Genomic DNA, 26,010 nt, shown 5'->3' on the forward strand with positions numbered 1-26,010 from the left:
CTATTCTGTCGAATACTAAGGCCAAGTTCTTTTAACTTCAAGACTCTACGCATTTGGCAAAGCCTGATATATTACACCTTGCCAATATTTATTAAATGAACCAAATTGTAATGTGTATAAAGATCTCTGTTTTATCTTATATTTCTATGTCTTAATTTATACACAAGTCTTTAAAATTTCACAAAGCACTCTTCTCAGGTTTGGGTGTTGACTAGGTCATTGTAAGATAATTTATTTTGAGGCATTCAGTTGCGCAAAGTAAGTATTTGACAGATGGTATATTTAACTGTAGAAAACTTCATTATCTTGAGATTTTTTATCTGCAGGAAAAGCCCATTCCATCAGCTCTCTCAATTGAAAGCATATGTACAAAGAACACATTTACATCAGACTCCCTTTTTTAAATTTTTAAGGACCAATGGAAAATGTGATGCTGTCAAAGGAGAATTCAGTTAACAGTTGACAGTTCTTGATGCTGGACTCATTGAAATAACTGACCACACCTGCTCAGTAATTTTCAAAGAATTTATCTCAGAACTAAGGTTTAAAACATCATTTTACATACAACAAATCATTATTTCAAGAATCTTTACTTTGGTGTAATTTTTCTATAGGATCTTGTTCCTGACGTTGTGTTGCTTCTTCAGATGAAAATGAAAACTAATTTATTCTGGTCTGTCCTTTGTAAAAGTAAAAAGTGTTCTCGTAACTTGAGGAAACTTATTTTTCTGTCTATAATTTTATCAAAACCTGACATGAATATGTACCTCTGTTTTTTTTTTACCTATTAACATGTTAAATTTGCTGCTAAATGTTGTCTGTTGTACATCTCACTGTAGAAGAATTGAGCAAAATAGTTTGGCAACAAATTTGAAGGCTGCTCATTCTTATAATTGTAGACGCTTTAAGGACATAATAAGTTTCTTTTACACATTTCTTCAGTGATATAGTGTAATAATATCTTGTGGTTTTGGTATAACAATTTATTCAACATAATTTTAAAACCTAATAAGTACAAAACAATGTTTATGCTATCTTTATGAAGAAATTTAATGGTTTAATGGGATAGGCTTATATTTTAAGTTCCTGAGATTTTTACCATGATTGTTTTGTCATGTTAGAAAGAAGTTGCACCCTTTGTTCATGTTTTTCAGATCAAGATTTGATAAAAAAAAATGTTCTGGTATCTACCAGCCTCAATGACTATATGAATTCTGCAAGTGTAAAAAACATTCAAAAACAATATGTTTTCTATCTTAGATTCCACACGTCTCAGCTGGCATGTTCAGTCTTAAACTCCATGACAATTCACATAGAGTATAATTCAGCAAGAATGGCGTGTTTGGAAAGGTATCTCAGAGAACCTTTTTCCCTTAGACTAGCGTTTCTCAATGGGGCATTCAGAGGACGGCAGGGGGCACTGGCAGAAATATTTACTAAAGGGTGCGCTGCGATTCCGTTGGGGGGCGTTTGCTCAAAGGTAATCTTTGCCCCTCATATGCACAACAATACCAGTTTAGACTTTGAGCTACTTGCTAAAAACTGAGGTGTGCAACATTAAATCATGCTGCAACTGTATCAATGGTAGCTCTTCTTCTCTTCAGTGTTTCTGTTAGCTTCTTGGTGCAGCTCCGCCCTCCTGATACTGGTAGCTTCACCGCATCAGTTAGGCGTTACATTGGCTAACGGCCCCGCTGTGATTCACTTGTCAGGTTATAGGTGTCTGGTTTTCAAATATTTTATGTCCTAAAATATTTGAACAGACATTATTTTCAGATAAGAAGTAAGATAATATTGTTGAAATGCCATGGGTTTGATGAGAACACATATAGTACTACTTATTACTTAGTTATGTTTTTAATTAGATTGTATTTTATGTATTTATTTCTTCAATATTGCTTTTCATGTCAGTGTTAATGTCATCAGCCTGTTATGTGACTCCATGACACTTTCAGTTTGACTCATTAGGATTGGATTAAGAACCAGATTTGTTCTTTGTAATTTCTATCAAGTAAAATATTAATCTATAAATCAATAGACAGGTCTATATAAAGATATAATCCATGTTTCTGTCTCATATTTCTATGGCATTAAAAGGATCTGAAACTTTTGTTCTTAAAGCACTGGCTTGCACAGTAGGTGAAATTTTATGGTTGATATGTCCCATTCTCCTGAAGGCAGCACAGAGCTGCACCACCAGAAACTGACAGAAACGCCTAAGAAAAGACGAGTTATGATTGATATAGTTACAGTTCTATCCATGTTTTAATGTTGTAGAGCTCAGTCTTTTTTTAAATAGTTCAAAGTTTAAAATGCCATTGTTGTACATCTTTTATCTAGTCATTTTGCAATAGTTAACAACTAACATCAGAAAATGGCACAAAACAAAAAAATGTTCTACTCTGATTGGCTGCTGATGAGCCCATCAATTATAAGTTGAATACCCATTGCATTTTTCTTAGACACCTTTAAAAATGATTTCTGTTCACATGGCTTTTTTGTTCTTTGGAAACTAATAATTCATTAATGTGTTTCTCTTTTAAGGATTTTTAATGACACATACAGAAAATAAAAATCAAGACGGCAACAATAATGATAGTAATATTAATCATAAAATAATATTCGGTGGATAATGGATAATAGATAGGAGGGCACTGGCCCAAAAAAGGTTGAGAAACACCGCCTTTGACAAACAATTATGGCAGCATAATTGTTCAGAAACACAAGATTTCTGAACAATGTAATTTGGACTGAGAAGTCTAAAGTACGGATGTTTTGACTGTACTGCACATAAGGAGAAAGCCAAATAGAGCATAGTAAATTGTCTCAAACCATCTGTAAAGCACAGCGGTGAAGGGGTGATCATTTGTTTTACAGCTTCAGGATCTGGATGAATTTACAGACTTTATAGAGCACAGACTGGTAGGGACATTGGGTTAAATTGCTTCAGGTGCCTTGCCCACATCAACATGTGCCTGAAGGAAGTTGGATTCAAACTCACAATTTTTTTGAAAGGCTATTTACTCTATTCACTGAGCCACAATGTCCTGGGGACCTCAGCACACCATAAAGTCTGTGTATTAAAGTTATTTTAAAATTAGATGGTGTACCATAGAAGTTTGTCTAAAATCGAATGGTCAATATAACAGAGAACCCAAACACAGCAGTAGATCTGAATTACTGAAAAGGAAAATAATATTCTTAGAATCAAAGAGGGTGGGTGTAGTTTCTTTTTATATTTTATATTACTAATACTTTCATCCCTGGGTGAACGTATTAGTAAAGGGAAACTTTGTTACTGTTGTAACTAGTCTTTTATGGAATACGGTAGGACCAACATGTACTCTTGCAATGGTGTAATAAACATGGATTTTCAGAGTTTCAGTAATGCAGACCTTGTTGATGAGGAACCTCTGCTGTTAGAAAGAAGCTCATTCGTACCACAGTGGAGGTGCTATGCCAAGTACGTTAACTCCCAGCAGCTCCTCCTCACATTCCTTCCTGCCACCTTTGCAGGTACACTTATACTTTATTTTTGCGCACTGAGACAGAAAACACCTACATTTTTACTTTAAATTTGGGATTAGATGTGTGGATGAGGCATAATGTGTATATTATATCTACTTGTCAGATGTTCTTATGTTGATGGCATCAACATTGGAGACTGAGCCTAGAAGTACTGTCAGTATGCAAGAGGATGATACCTTGACTCCCAGCAATAAATCTCAGGCAGACTCCCTGTCAGGTTCCACCAGTGGCCCTGATAAGTCAGAGTCTGGCTACAGCCTGGTCTCTAAACTGCACAGGAGCTCCAGCTGTGGCAACTTCTCAGGCAAGTCGTCTCTCCTTACATCTCCATCTGAGAGCCACACTGGGCCTATAGACTTGCTGCATGTGGAATCTGAGAGTTTGGACAGTAGACTATCTGAGACAGATACTGGGACATCATGCTCAGGTTGGTATTTTGATCAAGCCAGTGGTTGTGATAACATTGCTGTAGATTAGTTCAAAATGAGCCAATTGAAGGAATAACCAATGTCTTAACACACTCAAACATGACCATAATAGTACTTAAACTGTTCTAGATCCTGGAGGAAAAGAAGGAGTCCAGTTTTCTGAACCACAGAAGGACGATTTGCGCATCAGTTTCAGCAGGCAGGTTTCCCAACAGAGCACTAGCGACAGCAGTCATTTAAGGTGTCCAGTTTATGTCTACAACTGCTCACTGGAGCACCTGAAAGAGCAACTAATACACCCTAACTCAAGTTGCCAACCTAAGGACATCTTTTTCAGGTAAGGAACTTGCTTATTATAGGACTGTTCATCATATAGCAGAGATCAAACTGAATCAGCTCATATCTGATATGAATTTAGTTACTATAAATACCACAAATTCACACACCACTTGCAGTGCTATTAATTGGGTGAAGAGTAGTTTAATCTGTAATGCTAAACTGGCTTGGAATCAACTTTGATGTACTTTTTACTGGTTAAAGTTAAGCACAGTCACAAACAGATTTGAGTTTCCATGCTGACTCCAGTAAACCACTGGAGTCAGCAGTTTGGAAAGGACGTACCAGAAAATCAGAACTGGACAAAACAGCAGTGAAAGATTGTTGGCTGATCTCATCCGTTTTTTTCCGCTTATCTGGAGTCGGGCCTGGGGGTAGCAGCCTAAGTAGGGAGGCCCAGACTTCCCTCTTCCCAGCAACTTGGGCCAGCTCCTCCGGGAGAATCCCAATGCGTTTCTAGGCCAGCTGAGAAATATAGTCCCTCCAGTGTGTCCTGGGTCTTCCTCTGGGTCTTCTGCATAGAACACCCCACCAAGTAGCCATCCTAACCAAATGCCCAAGCCACCTCAACTGACTCCTCTTGACGTGAAGGAGCAGCGGCTCTACTCTGAGTCCCTCCCGGATGATCGAGCTTCTCACCCGATCTCTAAGGGAGATCCCAGACACCCTACGGAGAAATCTCATTTTGGCCACTTGTATCCTTGATCTCGTTCTTTTAGTCATAACCCAAAGTTCATGTCCATAGATGAGTAGGAGTGTTGATCGACCAGTAAATTGAGAGCTTCGTTTTTTGACTCAGCTCTCTCTTCATCATGACAGACCGGTACTGCGCCCGCTTCACTGCAGACGCTGCACCAAACCACCTGTCGATCTCCCACTCCATTTTTCCCTCATTTGTGAACAAGATCTTGAGATATTTAAACTCCTCCACAGGGAGGATGTCCACTTGGGGCAGGACATCCTCCCTGACCCGGAGAAGGCTCTCTACCCTTTTCTAGCTCAAGACAATGGCCTTGGGTTTGGAGGCACTTATTCTAATTGTGGATGCTTCACACTCTGCTACGAACCGCTCCACTGAAAGCTGTAGACACGATGTGATAAATTAAGTAGGACCACATCGTCTGCAAAAAGCAGAGATGCGTCCGAACCTAAACTGATCCCCCTCAACACCTAGGCTGCGTCTAGAAATTTTTTCCATAAAAGTAATAAACAGAATCTGTGAAAAAAAGGGCAGTCTTTACGGAGTCCAACTCTCACCAGAGACAACCTCAATTCACTGCTGGCAATGCGGACCAGACTCTGACACTGGCCATACAGGGACCTAGTAGCCCATATCAAAGGGCCCGGTACCTCCTACTCCCGGAGCACCCACTACAGGACTCTCTGAGGGACATGGTTGAACACCTTCTCCAAGTATGCGAAACACATGTGGACTGGTTGGACGAACTCCCACAAACCCTCCAGAACCCTCCAGGGTGTAAAGCTGGTCCAGTGTTCCACATCCAGGGCGAAAACCACACTGCTCTTGCTGAATCCAAAGTTTGCCTATCCGACAGACTGTCTAATGATGTTCTCCTTTTTTGAATAGGGGGACCACCACCCTGGTCTGCCAATTCAGGCGAATTGCCCCCGGTGTCCATGCAATATTGCAGAGCTGTGTCAACCAACACAGCCCTACAATATCCAGAACCTTAAGAAATTCTGGGCGAAGCTCATCCACCCCAAGGTCTTTCCACCTTGGGGCTCAAGACAATGGCCTTGGGTTTGGAGGAACCCAAACCCAAGGCCATGAATCAAACAAGGCCATGAATCAAACAAAAGATTCATGGCCACTGGATCAGCAATGTGCGGTCAGCGGAGAACACTCCTGTAATCCTGAAAAGTAAAATAGATGCTAATAATGATGAGAGAACATCAATTTTTTTTGTATAAATTAGTTTTTTTTTATTTGTAATGTCAAGAACAGCGATTTTTTTTTTTATGGCAACAGTTTTTTTTAACATAACAGTTAATCCAACAAAAATAAAATAATTTAAGAGCCACATTTTCAAGGTCTTTCCACCTTGGGGTGGAAAAGGTCCCTGGGGTGAGAAGGTGGAAAGACCTTGGGGTGGAAAGACCCCAAGCTTTTTAACCACCTCAGTGCCTCTTCTGATTTGTCTTATCTGACAATGACATGTCAGCAACATGTCTACCCACTCCACAATTCATTTGGAAAGAGGAATTCCAGATGAAGGAATTCAAGTGCTCTTTGTAGATGGTAATCTTTCCCTTGCAGGCTTTTTTTTGCTATGTAATGCTTTTTCCATGTGATATTGGGTGACTGTTTTCTTTATTTCTGCCCTTAAAGCTTTTTGTTTTTCTCCTTTTGCAGGTCATTATCTCAAGACCGCAACAATCCATCCCCCTGGACAGACCTCCTGTCTCAGCCTTATAAACATAAAGAGCTTGCTAATTATTGCAGCCTGCTCCAAGAACATTACCACCAGAGTTATGTTAAAGGTGACTTGACTTTAAATTAGGAATCCTCAACTCCAGATCACAAGGGCCTCTGTCCTGCAGGTTTTAGATGTGTTTCTGTTTCAACACACCTGAGTCAAATAATCAGGTCATTAGCAGGACTCTGGGGAAATTGGCCTGGTCCTAATACTTGCACTTCCACCCTTGTGTCTTTCAAATGTATGTTCATGTTGAAGGGTTTAAGTGCATAATGTGTCCCAAATCTCCACATCCGGCCTTTGCCCTATCCCTTTTGGATCCTATATCTGCACTTCTGCTAAGCCTGCATCCAGCGGACTTTGTCAAATTGTATTACCCACAATTCAGGCGGAATTATGGCAGTGTTTTTGTCTTTATTTAAAATTCAAAGAAAATAGTACGACAAGGCGCACATCAGTAACAAAAACGTTTTATAAAAGAAATAAATAAGACAAAATAAGAAATAAAGATGAATAGTCACAAACTAACTGTGAGGAAAGTAAAACAGAAAATGCTACAAATGCAAGAGGAAACCTGCAAGCAGCACTATCGGCCCTTGCAGCTCAGCTCCGCTCTGGCCTACCTGTGACTGTGGGAGCTGTAGCACTGCAAACCCTGGAATGGAATTTGCTATTTAGCCATGACATGCTCTAGCCATCAACTAGTGTTGACAGAAGGATTTAGTCTCATGTTCAAACAGTTAAGAATTGTAACAGAAAGAGGACCAGCAGGAAAACAGGTGACGTCCTTTTCAAAGGGCGTGGAGTCAAGGTGTTTTCACCAGTTGACTAAGTGAATGTGAATGTGATGAGTGCTTGTTGATTATGACAGACATAAAGTTTCAGATCGCTGGATGCTTATGTGTGGAAGTTATTCCACTTTGATGTCTTATGGGAAATGCTCAGACTTTAGGTTTGACCACGCCCACATTATTTTATGTAGGAAAACAAATTTGCTAACTATTGACCTTCAATGCCTCAACACTCTGCTGAGTGATTCTGAAGTCGGTATGTGAAAAGCTGTAGGAGTTTACTCAGATACAGTGTATTTAAAAAAGACAAAATGGTGGTTTTGAATGAAAATAGTTGACTTCCTGTTGACTTTGGACCATGGCTCCAAGAAACTTTTGTAAGCCCTGTCAAGTGTACCAAATTGTATGATTGTTAAAGCATGGCTTGGAGCTGATTTTTAAAAAAGATTTCTAGGGGGCGCTAGAAATCTTTTTCTAGCAAATTTGGACTGCATCCAATATTTGAATGCAGTCAAGTATTGGACTGCAATTTGATTGATCATAATGAGTTTGATGGAGCTCAGCTGAAATATGTGTAATTTGGCACCAAATGTTTGTCAACGCCGTCACCTCTAACTTCGTCGTGCTACCACAGCATCACCTTCCACCGAAAACTCTTTGCACTTTAAAGCAAGTCAGACCAACTTGTCATCCATCTCCTGACACAAAATCTTCTTGATTTGCTCAAGTGGGTCTGGAGATGGAGTTTTCCAAGAAACAAAGGTGACTTCTAGTTCTGAGGGGCTGGAGCTTAGATGATTTCAGCATATGACATATGATATGATTGTTGGGCATCCCAGCTGGATCACTCATACCAAGTTTGGTGCAACTTGGCCATTGCATGTGAAAGTTAGTGTTTTGTTTTGCTTTGGCATGTATGCCAAGTTCAGCGTCTGGCCGCAGCACTTAAACATGCTCAAAAACTCACCACTTTGATTATTTTTAATGCCCCCTGTCCGTTAACTGCATATTGACCAAAAATAAAGCCAATAGCTCAGAATCCCTAGGAGAAGTTCATTAAAGATTGAGGTGTGTAAACTTAAAAAATGGCCAAAATTTGCCCTTTAACCCAAAATAGTCACCCCCCTAAAATGTGCCCTAAAATTAAGGCACATTTTAGGCCCCCAGATTTGCAATTTCTGGTGGAATAGAATAATAATAAAAAGAAGAAGAAGAATTTCTTCAGATACACTAGACAATGTTAATTATACAATTAGTATGTTGGTATAAATATGGGGCTTTGTAATATTACAATGTTTAATAAGCACTTTCCTAAGTAAAATTTAAAAATTATGCTTTAAATGGAGGCAGAAAGCAGCATTGTGAATAAAAATGTAGCTAGAGAATTGAATTGTTAATATAATTAAACTCTTCGTCACCTCTTAGAAGACCAAATTTTTAAAAAATGGAATAATTTCTTGCACAAGATTCAGTTATAAAAATCTTACTAAAAATATTAACACAGTGCCAGTTGAAAAAAGGTGTTTTCTCAAAACATCAGTCAGAAAACGCAGAAGAATTGATATTTATTTTAAATTTCTTTTGCAGAAAGTCATTGTAGGGAAAACTTCATACATAATCACGAAATTAATTTCTTACATTTTTTTGTGGGTGTGAAATAAGAAGGGATTTAGTTATTTTCATGATTTTTAAACAAATACAGACAGACGTTTTCTTCTCAGGGTGAAGAGGAAGAGATCAGAGATTTCTTGTCACATGTTTGTCCTATGAAGCCTTTCTAAGGTTCTTTTAAGAAACACATTTTAGCCCATTAGTCTTTCTTTTTCACAATGTAGCATTAGGCCTTTTTTTCTATTTTATGTGTGCCATATGTTTGTCTTTAACTTGATCTTTAGCATATTAGCTCCACTTTATACCAAACTAACTTGTAACTGCATAAACGTTAGTATGTAATCGTATATTTAATTAGCCGAATTGCAGACAGAATTTCCTTTAAGACTGTTAAATTGAACGCTGGTAAATTTCAGTGTATATTGTTTGACACCATCATACAATAGAAAGTTGCCATCTTGGAAATATGGCAATGTTCACAAGCAAAAAAAAAAAAATCACTTTTCAAATGTAAAGTATTAAATGTTTGAATAGATCAAATTTTGCTCTGTATTCAACATGTCATAACAAAACACATATTAACAGCCAAATATCTCCAGCAATGACTTTGGAAAGCTAAAATATCTTATGGTACATTTAAAATCTATTTTTTGTAGTAGTTGTACTTTTTAGCAGCACAAATGCCTAAACAAGTACCAGTCCCACCATTTTGGATGTCGAAGTTCTGACACAAGGGCGTTCTGTCCCATTTCTCAAATTTTTGAACGCTTGTAACCTGCACACTCAAATGCCTTTGCTCACTTTGATCGAGTACACACTACATAGACGGGCATGGGATGTTGCAATTACCTTCTATATATTTAATTGAGGTCTGTTGAACTAGAGACGCATCTAAGAGTTCCACGACACCGACCCTTGAGGCCTGGATTTGAGGATCCCTGCTTTAAATGCTTTGCTGCTCAGCTCTAGGTTGGGCACCAGACTGTTTCCCTGAACCTTTTCACCCTGAGTACATTCTGAGGAACGTACAACATTTATTTATTACCTTATCAGTCGATCAAATAAGGTCTGGTGCTTATGGTCGATTAGGCAAATCTCCAAGGTAATGCCTGTGGGAGTTTTTCTATTTCCATTAGGTATTGATAGATCCAGAATGGCACAAAAAGGCAATACAATCAGAATAATAAAGCAATAATCTTACATGTGTACATAGCTGCTGCAGTTTAAGTCATACTCAAAAAATTTGTCCAAATATATAGCAGACTATGTATAATTGGAGTGTATTCCTATGACATCTACCACGTCATCATGGTTTGGTCCCTTTGTGTCTCAGGTGTGTTCCGTAGCCTGCAGCAATCCTACAGCATAAGCTCCCAGGACATCCTCATGGCAATGGATTATTGTGAAGAGTCGCTGCAGGAGATTGACGTCACAGCTTTCCTAAAAACTCTCTGTGGTCACATGCGGGTTTTTAGGGAGAGTGGCAAGTCCCAGAGCCTGGGAGGAGGTCTAAAACTTTTAAGGAGACCTGCCACCTTTTGTGTTGGAGAGGTTCAGGAGGAACGAGCAGAAACATGCAGGTGAGTTCACCCAGTTTGAAATTATAAAGAAAATAAATGGCAAATGTTTTTGAGACGTCACTAACATTTTAAACATTGTCTTTCTTGTTACATTTTAAAAGAACAAAAACTAGCATGTGTGGATTGTAAACTGTCAGCTATGTTTAATCTAATAAGAAACTCAAAGGTTTAATTTAGCTCAGATTTGCAAAAGTAATACAAGAAAAATTAGATTAAAGTTGATCTGTCTGTATAAGTGCACAGAACCAAAACAAAAGTGGCTGATTAGCACAAACACCTCATGATTTGCAAACTTACATTTTTTTGGTGGAGTACTGATGTATTCCTAACAGAGCACTTGACTCTCAGACTGCAGACTTACTGGTGGTTTCTAGAATTCCAAAAATTAGAATGAGAGCCAGATTTGTAAGTTATCAGACACCTCTCCAGTGCAATCAGCTTCCAGTTTTAGTCTGAGTTAGACACCCTATCTACTTTTAAGACTAGACTTAAAACTTCTCTGTTGAAAAGGCTTATAAGTTAGACTGGCTTAGGTTATCCTGAGCTATTTCTGTAGTTATGCTAACACAGGCCCAGGTTACTGGAGAACAAACTGACCGCTTTTTCACATTTTCTAGGATCCACCAGTAAACCTGCAGTCTGAGAGCGAAGACATTTATGGAGCTCCGTTTTGCTCCATGTCCTTTATGTCCAAGCAACTTGTATGTTTCTTTTATCCTCAAACCTTTTAAAACACCTTATTGGGGCAACTGTCTGTGCCTTGGCTCTTCTTCCACCTCTCGCTTCTTCACACACTGTGTATTGAAAGCTCCCGACATTTCAAAAGAGTTCATTTATGATGCTGTACACTACTCCAAGGTTCCCAGGACCTTTGAACAGAAGCAGGCCAACAATGTCTTAAAGTCTCCACCACAATTAAAAGTGACCATGGGTTGCTCTTCCACCAATTTATTATCTAGTTTACAGCAAAGACATCTTGGAGGATTTCATTTGACTGAAGTAAGATAGTGTCTCATGGACCCTAAAACTCTCTATTGGCTGATGTTTTTTACAGCGAGTCTTTGAGATGAAGTCCCTCACCATTTTGTTCACTGAACATAGCGGATACATAAACTTGTCTTCTGCCATCTATGCCATGTCATAAATATACTCCAGGGATCCAAGACTTTGGGACTTAGTAATCAAAAGTTACTACATATACATAAGTCAAACAAACTAGAAAAATACCTTTGTTGCATTTTTTTATAGAAACTGTGGGTGAAAATAAGAGAAGCAGGCTTAATTGGGGTTAGGGTTAGGTTTGAAGGATTTCCTAACATGGGATTTTTCCTTAACTCAATACTATATTCAATGTGAGGTTATGCTACTATAATGAAATGTTAATTTCTATACTCTTTTATCATCAGTAGGCCTGAAATGGAGGATAGTTGTGAAGCTGAATCTAAAGGGAAGGCTTCTCAGTGGATCCTGGATGAGTCCAAAATACCGGCATTCCCTCTGACCCTGCTACGAACACAACCCGATTGTGAAGTATACCCAGATTTGCACAAAATCATTCAGGTATATTTTAAATTTTAATAATTTAAGACAACTGATTGATATTTTTTAGACTTTTTCTTTCAGTCAGAATTTTTACAATTTTTTTTATGTCCTTGGGTTTTAGTTATTTTTGTACATCTGAAATAAAGCTATGTGGGGGATTTTTCTGACATACCTCCTGGCAGTATGGGTGTGCTGTGGTGGTGCAGCGGTTAAGCACAGTCCACATATGGAGGCCTTAGTCCTCGACATGGCCGTCGCAGGTTCGATTCCCGGCCTGGCGGCCTTTGCCGCATGTCTTCCCTGTCTCTCATTACCCACTTTCCTGTCAATTAACTATCAAATAAAGGCCACTAGAGCCGATAAAACCTTTAAAAACAAAACTTCTGGGGGTAAAGCTTCTGCTCTCTTTCAAATATTCTCTGTGCTCTCTCAAATTTTTGTGCTCATGCTGATATTGTCTCCTTGCACATAAAACTTCTCTCTGCACGGATTAATTCTCCGCTCATAAATCTCTCTGCTTGTTTGCAAATTCTTTTCTGCTCTCTATCAAAAACAAAAATGTACCGACGCCTGACATTGTGTTGTTCCAGCCAATACAATGAAAGTGTTATAATGGGCAGTGGGAACCTCTTTGAGGGTTTGTTTGTTTCCCTCCTGCGGCTCAGGACAGGCAGGCTGCAGCTGTGTTGTAGAGCGCTGTCGCCACAAAAATCTCCAACCACACAGAATAAGAGTCACTAAATTTATTATTAGTTATTGTTTTGAAAAAAAGAGAGAAGTCACTAGAGGAGCATAAAAAATGGATAAACATAGTGACAAAGTGAATAAGTTGACAACAGTGCTGTTCCGACCTGATCACACCCTCACCCATCCCATCTGCTCATCCCCACTCTGCCCCGTCTCCTCACTTCCCCACATTTGCTGGAATTTTTCCAAATTTGCCATGAGCTGAGTTTAGCTTTCAAATATTAGTCACATGCTTTCAAAACAATGTCTGTTGATTTTTTTTTATCATTTTAATGGCTTTCTATTAATAACTACTAATGACCTAGTTTATTACAGATATGATCCAGAGAAGGGTTTGAATTTTAGGCAAAATGATTCAGCCCAACTTTACTCAAATAAAGTGACAATGTGACAATGACAACTGTTAAGTCGCCACTATGAACTTTAAAGTTGGAAGACAATAAAATCTAAAGAACATACCCCTCTTTAATACGTAGAACAAATAAAAATATTATTAATGTCCACCTTTTACTTTAAACAAGGCACAACTGGAAATGTGAATTTCCATACAATACACAGTAATAACCAAATGTATCCCAGTTAGTTTGTTACTCACAACATCAAGGAGAGGAAAAATGACGTTGCAAGCCTCTTAGAAAGAACAGAGAACATTGAAATTCCCAGAGGAAAACATTGAGACCGTACCAATTGACAAAGGAAAACGTTACACTTTTTGTGCTGAGACAGAGAGGAAGAGAATTTGCAAGTGAGCAGAGAGGTTTGCGAGCGGAGAGTTAGTCCGTACAGAGAGAAGTTTTGCGTGGGAGGAGAAAATCTGAGCATGAACACAAAGATTTGAGAGCACAGAGAATATTTGAAAGAGAGCAGAAGTTTTGAGAGCAAGTATTTCACATTTGGAATAAAATCCCTCCATAGAGCTGTCATGATCAGAAATTCAAAAAGAAATATGGTATGATAACTTATTGACATGTTTTCACTGAAACCTTATTATTTTGAATAGAAAATGATAGCCTTGACTTGTCTGCCTTGAACTTGAGCTACAGCAAAATAAAAGTGCAATCCCTATCTCCAGCTGCTAGTTTAATCTCATTTTACAGAGCCATTTCCTCTTCTATGTTGTGAATAATCCACAGTACCCATCATCCTGAGATTGTGAATTGTTATTTCAGCAAGGCTTGAATGTAGTTATAATTTATGTAAATTAACTGGTAATGGTGAAAACAGAAGCTTGGCAGGAAGTAAAAATGTTTTTCAGAAATTAAGTTCAAAGTCTGATGTATCAAAATGACAGCACAGCATTATAATTACTGTTTAATCAGAATGACCTTCTGAAGCAGAGGCTATGATACCTATTATTAATGTTTGATGCTTTACCCTGGTCCCACTGTGGCATCCTATCAACCAACAACTTCTAAAGTTGTTTCTTAGCACATAAGCTGATCTTCACGAGATCTTGCTTGGAGCCCCAGTCTGAAGGAGCTTGAGAATCATTTTGTGTTTCTTCCCTTTTCTTATAATTGTGGCAACAGTTGGTCTCACAAAGCTGTTTGCTAGTGGTCCTGTAGCTAGTGACAGTACATCTGGAGCCAGGCTTCAAAGTGTGAGTCGAGTAAAAAGGGCAGTATGTCCGATGAAGCCCCACTTTGATGCTTGTGTCGTCTTGCTGAGAACCACATGACTAACAAATGATGCCTGGCATTACATTAGACACGTCACTGCTTCGTTTTGCATGTCAGTTTTCTAAACAAAAGTGAAATGAACTTTTGTGCGCGGGCGTGCTCGCATGTTGACACGGACTTATAATTAAGTCCCGGCTCGTGACGGCTCTTCCATCACAACCGTGCTTACTCGTGTGTGTGTGTGTGTGTGTGTGTGTGTGTGTGTGTGTGTGTTTTAGGTAGTTTGGTGGCATATCAGCAGACATGGTAGCATCTGAGAAGAATATTTTTGATTAGCAGTACCTAAAATGGAGACTAACCTCTCCTGTCTTGAGAGGATCAGAAGCAGAAGTTCCAGAAAGAGAATTTAGAAGAATTCTTGTTTTTCAGAAAGTCACAAGCACCACATGCCAAAGACTCTAAAACGAAATCTAAATCTGTTGTCAAATCAGTCCATGACATAAAAAAAAGCTCAACCACAACGTACAAACTAGTAGGATTACATTAGGCTCAAATCATTTTAAGAACTAAATAATTGAGTAGGTCCAATAGACCCTAATGTTAAGTGGGTTTCACAAAACTTTCTTGTGACATTGCATACTGTTCTAATATTTTGAAGCATGATTTATTTAAGTGACAAGGCTGTCACAGTTTCAGTGCAGCAGCAGATGTCACTAGAGAGCAATGAATAAATCAGAGTAGTGACCGTTTGGGCAAAGTGATGGACTGGAAAGCCTCTTTGCTGCTTGGCGTTTCATTGGGTCATCACTACCTTGGCCCATCCTAGCCTTAAGGAGGCCTGCAGTTCTGTCTTTGCTGTCTTTAGACAGCTCTTTAGTCTTGCCCTTGGTTGAATGGTTGGAGTAATGAGTTCAAAGTAAGTGCAAGTAATCCAGGTAATGAATGGAGAATATAAAGACTTTCATAAGATAAACTAACAGATCTTTGATAGCCAGAATTCTAGCTGCTTGAATCATTGAATTAAATAATAAAACAAGTATTTCATTAACCAGCTTGAATTAAGTGATTATTTAATTCAAAGAAATCCAAATTAATCATTTAAATATCATACAATGTACTTTTCTGATTTTTTTAAGTAGTTTTTTTCTTATAGTTGAAGTGTACCTATGATGAAAATTAAAGACCTCTCCATTCTTTGAAGGTGGGAAAATTTATTTTCTACACTATAGCTGTGATTTTGTAGTTCTGATGGTACTATCAGATTTTAAAAAAATTTCCATTCTTTTCTGTAACAGCTCTGCAGAATCAGCCCAGACTTGCTAGTATTAAGAGCTTGAATGGAATAGCAACAACCAAATCTATATAATCCTGATTGTTCCAACTGCCATTTGTTGGAAAAATCTGCCAACAAATGACAGTTTGTGGCAGATTTGGGATTATCACAGCTCTGTTAGTCAAAGCCAGTGTTGATTTGCTCATTGTCCATTCGTACAGGTACAATTAAAAAAACACATCACTGCAAATGTACTCATTTGCTGCTGTACATCACAACCAGGGATATTTGAAAGCATAATAATAACTGCTCATTGCTGCAAGCACAACATGTTTTTGAAGAAGTTGCTAAATTTGCTGTTCAGCTGATTTAAGGCTTCTGATGACTGTCACAAGCGTCTGACTTGTCAAGTTACAATTAGGGTCTGTCAGTGTTAACATGACAGCCCTAATGAAACCGAGGACTATCACATAATGCAGATTACACAATCTACCCAGGTTAACCAAAAAGCTTTCTCCAGCTGAAGGTTGCCTAGGTCACTGCACCGTGTTATGAACTCGACACACGGGGACTGCTGAATGACAGAGAATGATGAAAGTTTTCCAACACAGCAACAAAACTTTCAACATTCTTGTGTTGCGTCGGTAGCCCACTGATGTACATCTCTATGTACCGGCTTGAAATTTCAAATTTCACATGCACAAATCGCTCGGCTGCATGAGGACAAGTGGCTGCTGCCTCATCACACACGTTCTGTAGGGAATGAGTGAAGAGTGACATTTCTAAATTAGCGTTTAAAACAAAATGAATGTAATATTCATTTGACAATGAATAAGCCTGGAAAACCGAGAATCTTCAGACATTTTTGATTTAAGACATTTTGATTTTAAATGTTCTTACAGTGGTGGTTTTTCATATGAGCTATATGAACAACTACCCATGGAGCCACCAATCTGAAAGGGATGGGGGACACAAGAACTAGAAAGTAAAACATATCCTGTCAGTTGTATCCTGAACAAATTTACTACTAATTGTATGCATGTGTAACTGAGTAAGTTTCCTACAGTTGCCACTGAGTACTGTGAGTCTACATTACCTGCTTTGTGCTACAAAAGAAAAAAAAAATCAAACAATTGCTTGCATTTTAATTGGTTGGAGTGCAGCAGGAGGGGCTTGTACAACTGCATAAATATTTATATTTCAAGCTTAGAAAGCTAGGTACAGCGCCAGAGAGGGATTCATTTGATAAAATCTTTGAATTGATTGACAGCACTAGTTACAATGCCGTATCACCTCTAATGAGAAGCACAGAACATTTTCTTGTTTTTCTTGTTTTTGTCTGGTTTTTCCTGCTGCTGAGGGATCCTGAGGATGACACTCTTATGAGTTATGTTAGCTGATAAACTTGAGTCGTTTGTCATAATTAAGATCTCTACTTGACTCAGTTTCTAATGAGCTTCCAAGAACTTCAAAATAAATTTCACCTAAATAAAAATTAATTCTTTAGATACCTCCAAGTCAAAAGCTTTATATCAACAAAGCAATTTTGAGGAAAAAATATAATTAAATCAAGATAAAATAAGAGATTGCATAAATATTCAGCCCATTTAATGTGACTGACCTTAATCAACAGAGGCCCAGCCAGCAGAGCTAGTGCTAGTAGTCTCACAATGCCTGGGATGGAGATCACCTGAGTGCTGTGAGAGTGTCTCACTTATTTGAAATTAAATTTCAAATTTTAAATTGTCATAATTTTGAAGAAATCAGTTTTCACTTTGAAATTGTAGGGGTTTCTTTGTCAAATAGTATAATTTTGTTAATTGTGATTGATTTGTAAAAGCAGTAGAAATGGTGGTGTACATTTACAGACACTGTACTGTATCTTAAGTTTTGCAATGTGTAAGGAAGAATCAAATGTCATCCAGATTTCAAGATAATCTTTTTAACAGGACAAGTTTCTGATGATCCTGTCGCAGTATTTTAAAAGTGTACCATCAAACCCGTACTACTACTTCTATTTTCCTCTGTCATCCAAAAAAGAGGTAAGTTTTCTTTTTTCATGTCATCATTGAATGATGTAGTCTTGTAAACAGTGAAACAAGAAACTAAGCTGCTTCTGAATGCAAACATACTGTTGAAACCAGATATTTACATGCATCTAATAAAATGATGCATCCATATTTTTTTCTTACTGCCTGAAGTTAAATCAGACCAAATGACTTTTGCTTTAGCTTAATTATTATTACTAAAATTATTATTTTATTAATGATTTTAAAATTATATTAGCTAAATACCAGATATCTTGGCGAGAGCATTTTTTTTTAGAGATTTATTTGTATTATTTCCTTGGATTCAAAAGTTTATATACATTTGGTCAATATCAGGGATAACTGTCTTAAAATATATGACTTGGATCAAACCTTTCCAGTTTCCTTCCACAATCTTCTGATAGGTTAACTGGCACATTTGAATTAATTGTAGTCATACCTGTATTTTAAAGCAGCACCTGAAGCCCACTACTTTCTTGTTTGACAAGATGGGAAGGCCAAAAGAAATTAACCAAGATATCAGGAAGAGAATCGTGCAGCTGCTTAAGTCTGGTTCATTATTGGGAACAATTTACCAATGCTTGAAGGGCCTGCATTCATATGTTCAAACAATTTAATGCAAGTGTAGATATGATGGGAAGTTCCAACCATCATACCACTCAGTCCAATCTGTATAGATTGACCCCAGAACAAAAGCCAAAAGCCTAGTGTAGATGTTAGCTGAAGCTGGTAAGGCAGTGTAGTTACTCAGTGAAACGGTCCTGTTCAGACATGGGTGAGGAAAAAATATTTTCTTCAAAAGAAACATAAAAAGCCAGATTGCAGTTTGTAAACGCACACAGGAACAAAGGCTTTCATTTTTGCCAACATGTCCTGTGCTCTGATGTAACTATAATGGAACTGTTTGACCTTAATGACAATTGATACATTTGGAGGAAAAACAGGGATGGTTGTTGCCATCCTTACTGTGAAGTATGGGAGTCACAGCACCATTGGTTACAGATTGGTCTTCCAAATGGACCATAGCCCTAAGCATACAGTCAATCTCCTTCTAAAGTGGCTTAAGGGCATCTTAAGCCACTTTAAGTTGGCCATCACAGGCCACCATTGGGATTTGTGATGGCCTGATATCAGGCCATCACAAATATCTGGCAAATATCTGGTTTCAACTGTGTTAGATATTATGAATAGAGTTTAGGTAGATGAGTAAAACCAATATTTATTAGCAGTTTTATTTGAAATAAAATAAAACAAATCCAGTTGAGACCTACCATTGGGTTCTCCACTGGTTTCAAGAAGATGACCATTGTCATTGTGAATTCTATACCCAGGTGGAGTCTGAGGATGATGAGACTGAAAGAAGACTTAATGAAGAGCTGGTTTCAGAGACAGAGCCTACAAGTGAAGATGGTGAATATTCCTTAGGACAGTGTTTCCTAACCCTGGTCCTCAAGGAACACTGCCCTGCATGCATTAGGTGTTTTCCTGCTTTAATACACCTGATTTAGCTGATTGCAAATGAAATGGCCTGGGCTGAAGCACAGTTCAAGGAATTATGGTGAGGTGTTTAGTTTAAAAAGCAGCAAAGCAGTCCCAGATCATCACACTTTTCAACCACCATGCTTGACTGTTGGTGTGATATATTCTCGGAGTAAAATGCTACTTTGCTACCAGATGTAACAGGACAGACACCTTCTTAAAAGTTCCTTTGTGATCTTTTCACTGCATAAAATACCTCCCAAAAGATTTGGAAATCATCAGTGTTTTATTAGTTTGCCTTTGGGATCTTTTGGATTAGTAGTGGTTTTGCAATTGAATTCCATTTTTGTTCTGAGTTTTTTTAAATGGTTTCATGTTAGGACATTTCATTGTTGCTTTTAAAAAATATTTGAGCCTTTTTCATGTATACAGGCAGGTTCTATTTAGCTGCTCTTGATTCTATGGGGATGGCAGTAATTAGACGTTGACATGATTTGTGAAATTGAACTCTACCTTCATCAGCATCTTATGTTCATTCATGATTTAACCGGGATCCAGGTTGGTTTTCATAGTTGTTGTTTTTTTGTTTGTTTTTATTTTTTTCAAAAGCTTCATTTTGTATTTACTCTGGTCATCTTCATCTAATGCTAACATTTCTTTCTTGATCTTAAACATTGATCAAGGAACATCAAATGCTGTGGGAGAAAATGTAACTTTACTATCTGTATATTCTTTTGCTCCAGAGAATGTGTCCGGTTGTTGTCTGATGGAGAGTGACACAGACCTGGTGGTTGAGTATGAGGACCATGTAGGCACCAGCTCACAGGAAGAGGGTGAAGAATGCTCCCAATCCGACTCCAATACTGTCAACCAGGACCAAGACTCCTTCAGCATCCTGGATGGAGAGTCTCTCCTAGAGGCTGAGGGGCCGCAGCTGGACATGCCACCACTGTTTCTTCACGTCACTTGTTCTGTCAACATGAACAGCAGCCATGGTTCTATGCCTATTCAGACTCTTCCCACATGCCTTGGTGAGCATAGATCTGCTATCACAGTCTATTGATATGGGAATAGAGTGATTAGACTTACGTTTTTAGAAGACACAAAAATGAGAATAAGAGAATACACCAACTTTTTTGGATTACTACTATTAGAATTATTTCTTATTAGGTGAATCTGTAACAAGATATGAACATATTACAGTTATTAACTTTAGCAAAATTAAATAAAAACTTTAGTCCTTCTCAATAAGAGCAGTATTACATGTTTGTAGATTATAGGGTGAACTTATGTTTGCAAACACTCAGCTTCTAATTTTAGTACCGTCAAGGTTGAGTTTTTTTATCACAGGAAAGAAAAAACTTTGATGTTTTAGACTATTTACTTTTTTTCTACCAGAACATTATGTGGTTGAAGCTTTTAGAGTCATAGTTTTTTATACACTGAACAAAAGTATAAACGCCCCATGTCAAATATAAGAGCTTTATTAACATTTGGGTTATGCCATATATAGAGAAACTCTAAATATATTTTCAGTAATTACTAATTACTGATCTTCATATCAGCATTGATAACATCGACAATGGCGATAGACAAGGACTGTCTGTCACCATTTGTAGCAGATAGACAGTCCTTTGAACACGTCAGGTTGAGGAATTAGATTTTTCTCGTAGGCGGTTATGGACAGTCTGAGGTGTGATGCGTCTGTTGTGCAGACCAATAGTCTCGTCAGCTGTGTGTGTCACTGGTCTTAGCTGATCCCGCAGATGGACGAGCCGGATGTGGCGATCCTCAACCTCACCCAACAAGGATGAGGTTGATTTGTAGTAGTGCCAGTCTGTCGGGACATTGAGCCGTGCAGCTACTGCTCTGGTGGAAATCCCTGTAACCAACATGCCAGTGGCACACTCCCATTGGCATGGGAGCTGATGTTTGTGCCTCAGATGCACAAACATCAGAGGCATTATAACTTGTGGCAAAATGTGCCATTTTGGGGTGGCCTTCTTTGTCCCCAGTCCAAGGACTGTCCAGCTGTTGCTCATTTTGTCTGATCATCCACTGGACATGCCCCACTATGCTCTGAGTAAAACAACTTACTGAGTAATGCTCACTGACAGCAAGTTGGGTTAAGAATTATACACAAATCAGGAGAAATATTACTTTTGTACAATAAAATGTCAGCAAATGCTCATTTACAGTTAACTACACATGGCAACAATATTTGACATGAGGCGTTTATATTTTTGTTCAGTATATTTAACGCCCAGACCTGATTGTCAGTATTTCAGTTTTTTAAGATGATAGTACTCAGCTGGGAAGTTTAAAATGTTGCTGCTTTTCTTACACTTCTCAACTTGAATGCTGTGTTTTCAGGTGAGATTATCTCCTGTCTGGATAACGTGGAGACATTACAGTCTGTTGATCTGACTGAGCTTTTAGTAACTCTGGATGTGTTTGTGCTGACTCTGCCTCTGGAAATTGAATTCATGGCTGATTACCATCATAACAGGTCAGTGGAAGAGAGAGCAAAAGCCTGGATTTTTCAAGAGCTAGGAAACATTTATTACCCATGAAAGCTGAAATTTTTTTAAAGATATTTTCTGTCTATGGCACACACACACACACACATATATATATATATAATTTTTTATTTATTTATTTTTTTCACGTAAAAATGTTTGTTCAGAAGAATTAAAAAGGAAATGGACTGTTCCCCCACAATTTTCTGCATTCAGTTGAATTCAATTAAAGAATAATTTATCTATCCCAAAGGGTGATTAAATGTTTCTGTAACTCATTTTAAATAATAATTCATTCAGGTACACCTCAGAGAGCAGTGTTTCCCTGAATCGTTCACCAGGACAGCCTTCTTCCTATCGCTCTGATGAGGAGTTGATGACGGTGTTGGACAATCTCAGGGGAACTGATGATGAAAGGTTCATTTTTTTCTGTTCAATTTTTTTTGTAACACAACATAACATTACTTCTATATAATTCTGACTTATTCAGAATCTCTTCTATGTATCTGATATATATATATATATATATAATGTTGTTGTTTTGTTGTTTTTTTTCACTTAGGGTCTCTGGCGATCCCTTATCCAAATTTCCTCTTCCTCACAAATTAGCAATTCTGGCCACACTTGATGAGGTGAGCTCTGTTAAAACAAACATTAAATGCTGTAGAAGAACAAAGTCGTTTATACTCAACAGCTGAACAAATACCCTAACAGTTCACATCTGCAGTGTACATTAGGTGTAGTTAGGTGTTCAAGAAAGTCAGTGGTGCTATGGTTGGAATTGTTCAATTGTTTATTTCTTTATTTTTGAATGTTAGTTCCATGAGTGTGTCCAGGCATGATTCTGTTCCTATGTCCTCTGTACAGAGTACATGTATATACAGAGTACAACATTTTTTTGTTCCCCATGTGCTTCAGATCCGCTGGCTGCTGGAGGATGAGATTGTTTCTGCTCTGTGTCACTCTCGGGTCATCAACTCAGCCACACTGCTGAAAGTCGCAGAGCATGTTTTACGCTCCAGCGGACGACCACATTGCCACTGTGAAGATGTTCCGCTTCAGTTTGTCTTCGGACCGGAGCAGTCACTGGAAAAGTTCAGAGAGGCAAGACCATACAAAGAATCTTAGTTAATAGGATTAATATTTCTTTAAATGCTCCTGTTAGCCTCTCCTAGTGCTTTCTGTGTTTTTCAGTGTTAGTAGCCATATGCTCTGCATATGAAAAAGCCACAGGTGCTGCTTTTGGCCATAGTTTCTATTCAACAACAGAATGAATAAAAGCAATTCTTCAATGCTTTACCAGAAATATAAGAAGCAACTTCTCGTTGTTTCTTCTGTTTTGTGTGTGAGACCTTTTTCTCACACACACACACATACACACCTCTTTTTCCACACTGAAAACATACATACTAGATAAATAATGCGATTTTTGTTACACGTCCTTGTTTTCTTGAAAAAGCCATCTGCTCATATTGGTTAATATTTCTTGTGCAGATATTTGTCCTCAATGAGTTTCCTTTATCTTTTAATAAATAATATTGCAAAGGACAGCTTGTACATTATACAAGCAGTCAAACAGTAGGCTTCCATGGGTGGTAATTATATCAAATGTAAGACCCTCACTTTAAATTAATTAAGAATTCAACATTCTGCCAAAGTACAGATTGATGTAAGATCTACTTCTAGTGGTACTTTATTCTCCTTGTGTTAAAGTATAGTCAGTTTTTTCTTCAATACAAAAAGGAACTATTTCAGTACAGATGTTGTATGCCATAGCAGAAGTGAATATACATTTTCTTTCATGAAGAATTAACATTGTTTTTCTGCTGGACCTTGGAGTGAGAAATGAATGAGTACAGAAAGATGACGTCTGATGGGATGTTATCTGATTGTGCAGGAGTTCTGCAGATTGTCATTCTCTGGCTACATTTTGAATGTAGTGCAGGAAAACTTCTACTACATGTCCCTGAGTAGAAATCACCCACAGAGGATCCAGGCCACAAAGAGGTTATCTGAGACGACCACAACCTCACCGCAAGACAACGATAGACGTCACATAGAACCTATGATGCTGGAGAGTGAACTGGAGTCTGGAAACAACAAAGAGGTCAGATACTTCATTTCTTTTCATTAAGGAATTCTTATCACTGTTTGTGTGTGTATATATATATATATATATATATATATATATATACATATATATATATATATCCTTTGCATAAACAATTAAATTAAATTGAAAAACAAAGTCTTTAAAATGATGCTTAAAATCCACTTTCTTAAGGTTGGGGTCAGGTTTTAAATTTTTAGGCTTTTAGTTTTAAGAGGCATGGACGTTTTCAGACAGTTAAAATTTATCCCATATTATTGAAAGGCTCACAATCAGATGTTTAGTCAAAATGGTGGCGTCTAATGATCTCTTTATTCTGACTCGACCAATGAAATATTTACTTCATATCGTTTAATGGCAGTTGTGTTAACTTCAAGATGCCTACCAATCTGTGGATCAGGGTTATGTGGAAGATCAGTCAATTCAGTTCAGTTCAGTTTATTTACATAGAGACCAATTTACAACAAATGTCATCTCAAGGCATTTTACAAAAAAATCATATCGATTCAATCACACATACATTCCAAATGATTCTCGTTATTGGACTGTACAGCATGCTCAATAATTAGTCAAAATACTGTAAAACATTTCTGTCCAAGGCTGCGGTTCTTAATTACTTTCTCTCAAGCTCCCCTAGAAACAACAAATGTTTTCACCCTCTGCCCAAAGTGAAACACTATTGCAAATGTGATATTTAATAACTTATCTTTACTAACCGCTGACTCCAAATTCAATGACCCAAATATCAAAACAGTTGAAATAAGTGGTAGTTGTTCATGTTGTTGTTTTTAGTCTCAAAACAATTTCTAAGCTTAATTTACAGTCAGTAACATTTAATCACGACTGCTCAGTCTGTAGGATTCTCAACAGAACAAAAGTGGACATCATCAACTGGGATATATATTTTTTTGACTAACAGTAAAACTTTTTAAAATTTGTAAAAATTATTTGTCAACTGCTTCAGCTTGTTTTTCAAAACGTGTGGTTTTTAAACAAAAATTGTGTGCAAAATTTGAAACGGTATTGTTTCTATTCCAGCTTGTCAGAGGAGATAAAAAGTGCTTAACATTTTGCATTTACAGCTTCATCTATTTACTGGTGAAGTTTTTCGTAATATTGAGGGTTTGTAAAGGTATCGTTGGTATTGGTTTGACAATACCAGCGATACCCACTAATTGAGAACTACTGATCTAAGGGAACCCAGCAGATTGCAGTCCACTTTTATAAAAGTCTAGTTAATTTATTTTCTGAAAAAACTCACTCTTCCACACAAGAATTTACTAATAACTTGTAGCATCTCAAAGAACCACCAGTAACAACAGTTGGTCTTAATTCTTTAGAGCTTTATATATGAGAAGAAGAATCTTATGTTCAACAATTTGTTTGTAAAACTTCAGACCTGGAGACTTGGATTAAACATATTTATGTGATAAAGACAAATATTTCACAATCTCCATCCATCTCCAGAGTGAAGACAGGAAGACCTTCAATCTTCACACAGATGCTTATGGGGACACAACTGCTGCCGAAGCCGGAGAAACAGTCCAAGCCAAGAAGCTAGACTCTGAAGATATTTCTAGTACAGTGAGGGACCGGAGTCAGCCTAGTCCTCTCCAGCCCGATTCCTGCAATCCTGAGTCCAGTTCTCCTCCAAAAACAGCATCCAGTGTCAGCCTGTCTGATTCTGCTCAGTCAGCCTCTCTGTCTCACAGTGAGTCTGACTGACGCATTTCACACGTTTTGCTTTTTTTTAACAGCTTTTAAATAACATCATGAACCTCTTCAAATTCAGCCATGAAAGTTGGAACACTGAACCTTCTTTTTCTCTTACCCTTGTCTATGCATTTCTGCTCTCCCACTTCAATCTTCAACCCACAAATGTGCTGTGAGAAATTCTAAGATTGAAATCCCAACACAAACATGACAGAGTGGCGGTGCTTTTAGCAGCAGCACTCCAGCTG

The 26,010-nt window shown here is 37.9% G+C and overlaps 1 protein-coding gene across 13 annotated transcripts in view; it reads left to right on the forward strand.

The window, feature by feature from the left end:
• szt2 (SZT2 subunit of KICSTOR complex) overlaps nt 1-26,010 on the forward strand; it is a 190,187-nt gene that overhangs the window by 53,115 nt on the left and 111,062 nt on the right. For 9 of the 13 annotated variants that reach the window (XM_007578194.2, XM_016664138.1, XM_016664140.1 and 6 more), the window contains 15 exons: nt 3,378-3,516; nt 3,632-3,955; nt 4,086-4,293; nt 6,667-6,794; nt 10,466-10,712; nt 12,119-12,272; nt 17,843-17,935; nt 19,273-19,351; nt 20,164-20,451; nt 21,794-21,929; nt 22,240-22,356; nt 22,502-22,571; nt 22,858-23,043; nt 23,837-24,046; nt 25,517-25,760. In XM_007578194.2, coding sequence (XP_007578256.1) covers nt 3,378-3,516; nt 3,632-3,955; nt 4,086-4,293; nt 6,667-6,794; nt 10,466-10,712; nt 12,119-12,272; nt 17,843-17,935; nt 19,273-19,351; nt 20,164-20,451; nt 21,794-21,929; nt 22,240-22,356; nt 22,502-22,571; nt 22,858-23,043; nt 23,837-24,046; nt 25,517-25,760 — 2,623 coding nt within the window. The remainder of the gene's footprint in view (nt 1-3,377; nt 3,517-3,631; nt 3,956-4,085; nt 4,294-6,666; nt 6,795-10,465; nt 10,713-12,118; nt 12,273-17,842; nt 17,936-19,272; nt 19,352-20,163; nt 20,452-21,793; nt 21,930-22,239; nt 22,357-22,501; nt 22,572-22,857; nt 23,044-23,836; nt 24,047-25,516; nt 25,761-26,010) is intronic. The other 4 variants (XM_007578195.2, XM_007578200.2, XM_007578199.2 and 1 more) reach the window with 2 other exon arrangements.

This window comes from Poecilia formosa, unplaced genomic scaffold, assembly GCF_000485575.1.
Source record: "Poecilia formosa unplaced genomic scaffold, Poecilia_formosa-5.1.2 Scaffold470, whole genome shotgun sequence".
Classification (NCBI taxonomy): Eukaryota; Metazoa; Chordata; class Actinopteri; order Cyprinodontiformes; family Poeciliidae; genus Poecilia; species Poecilia formosa.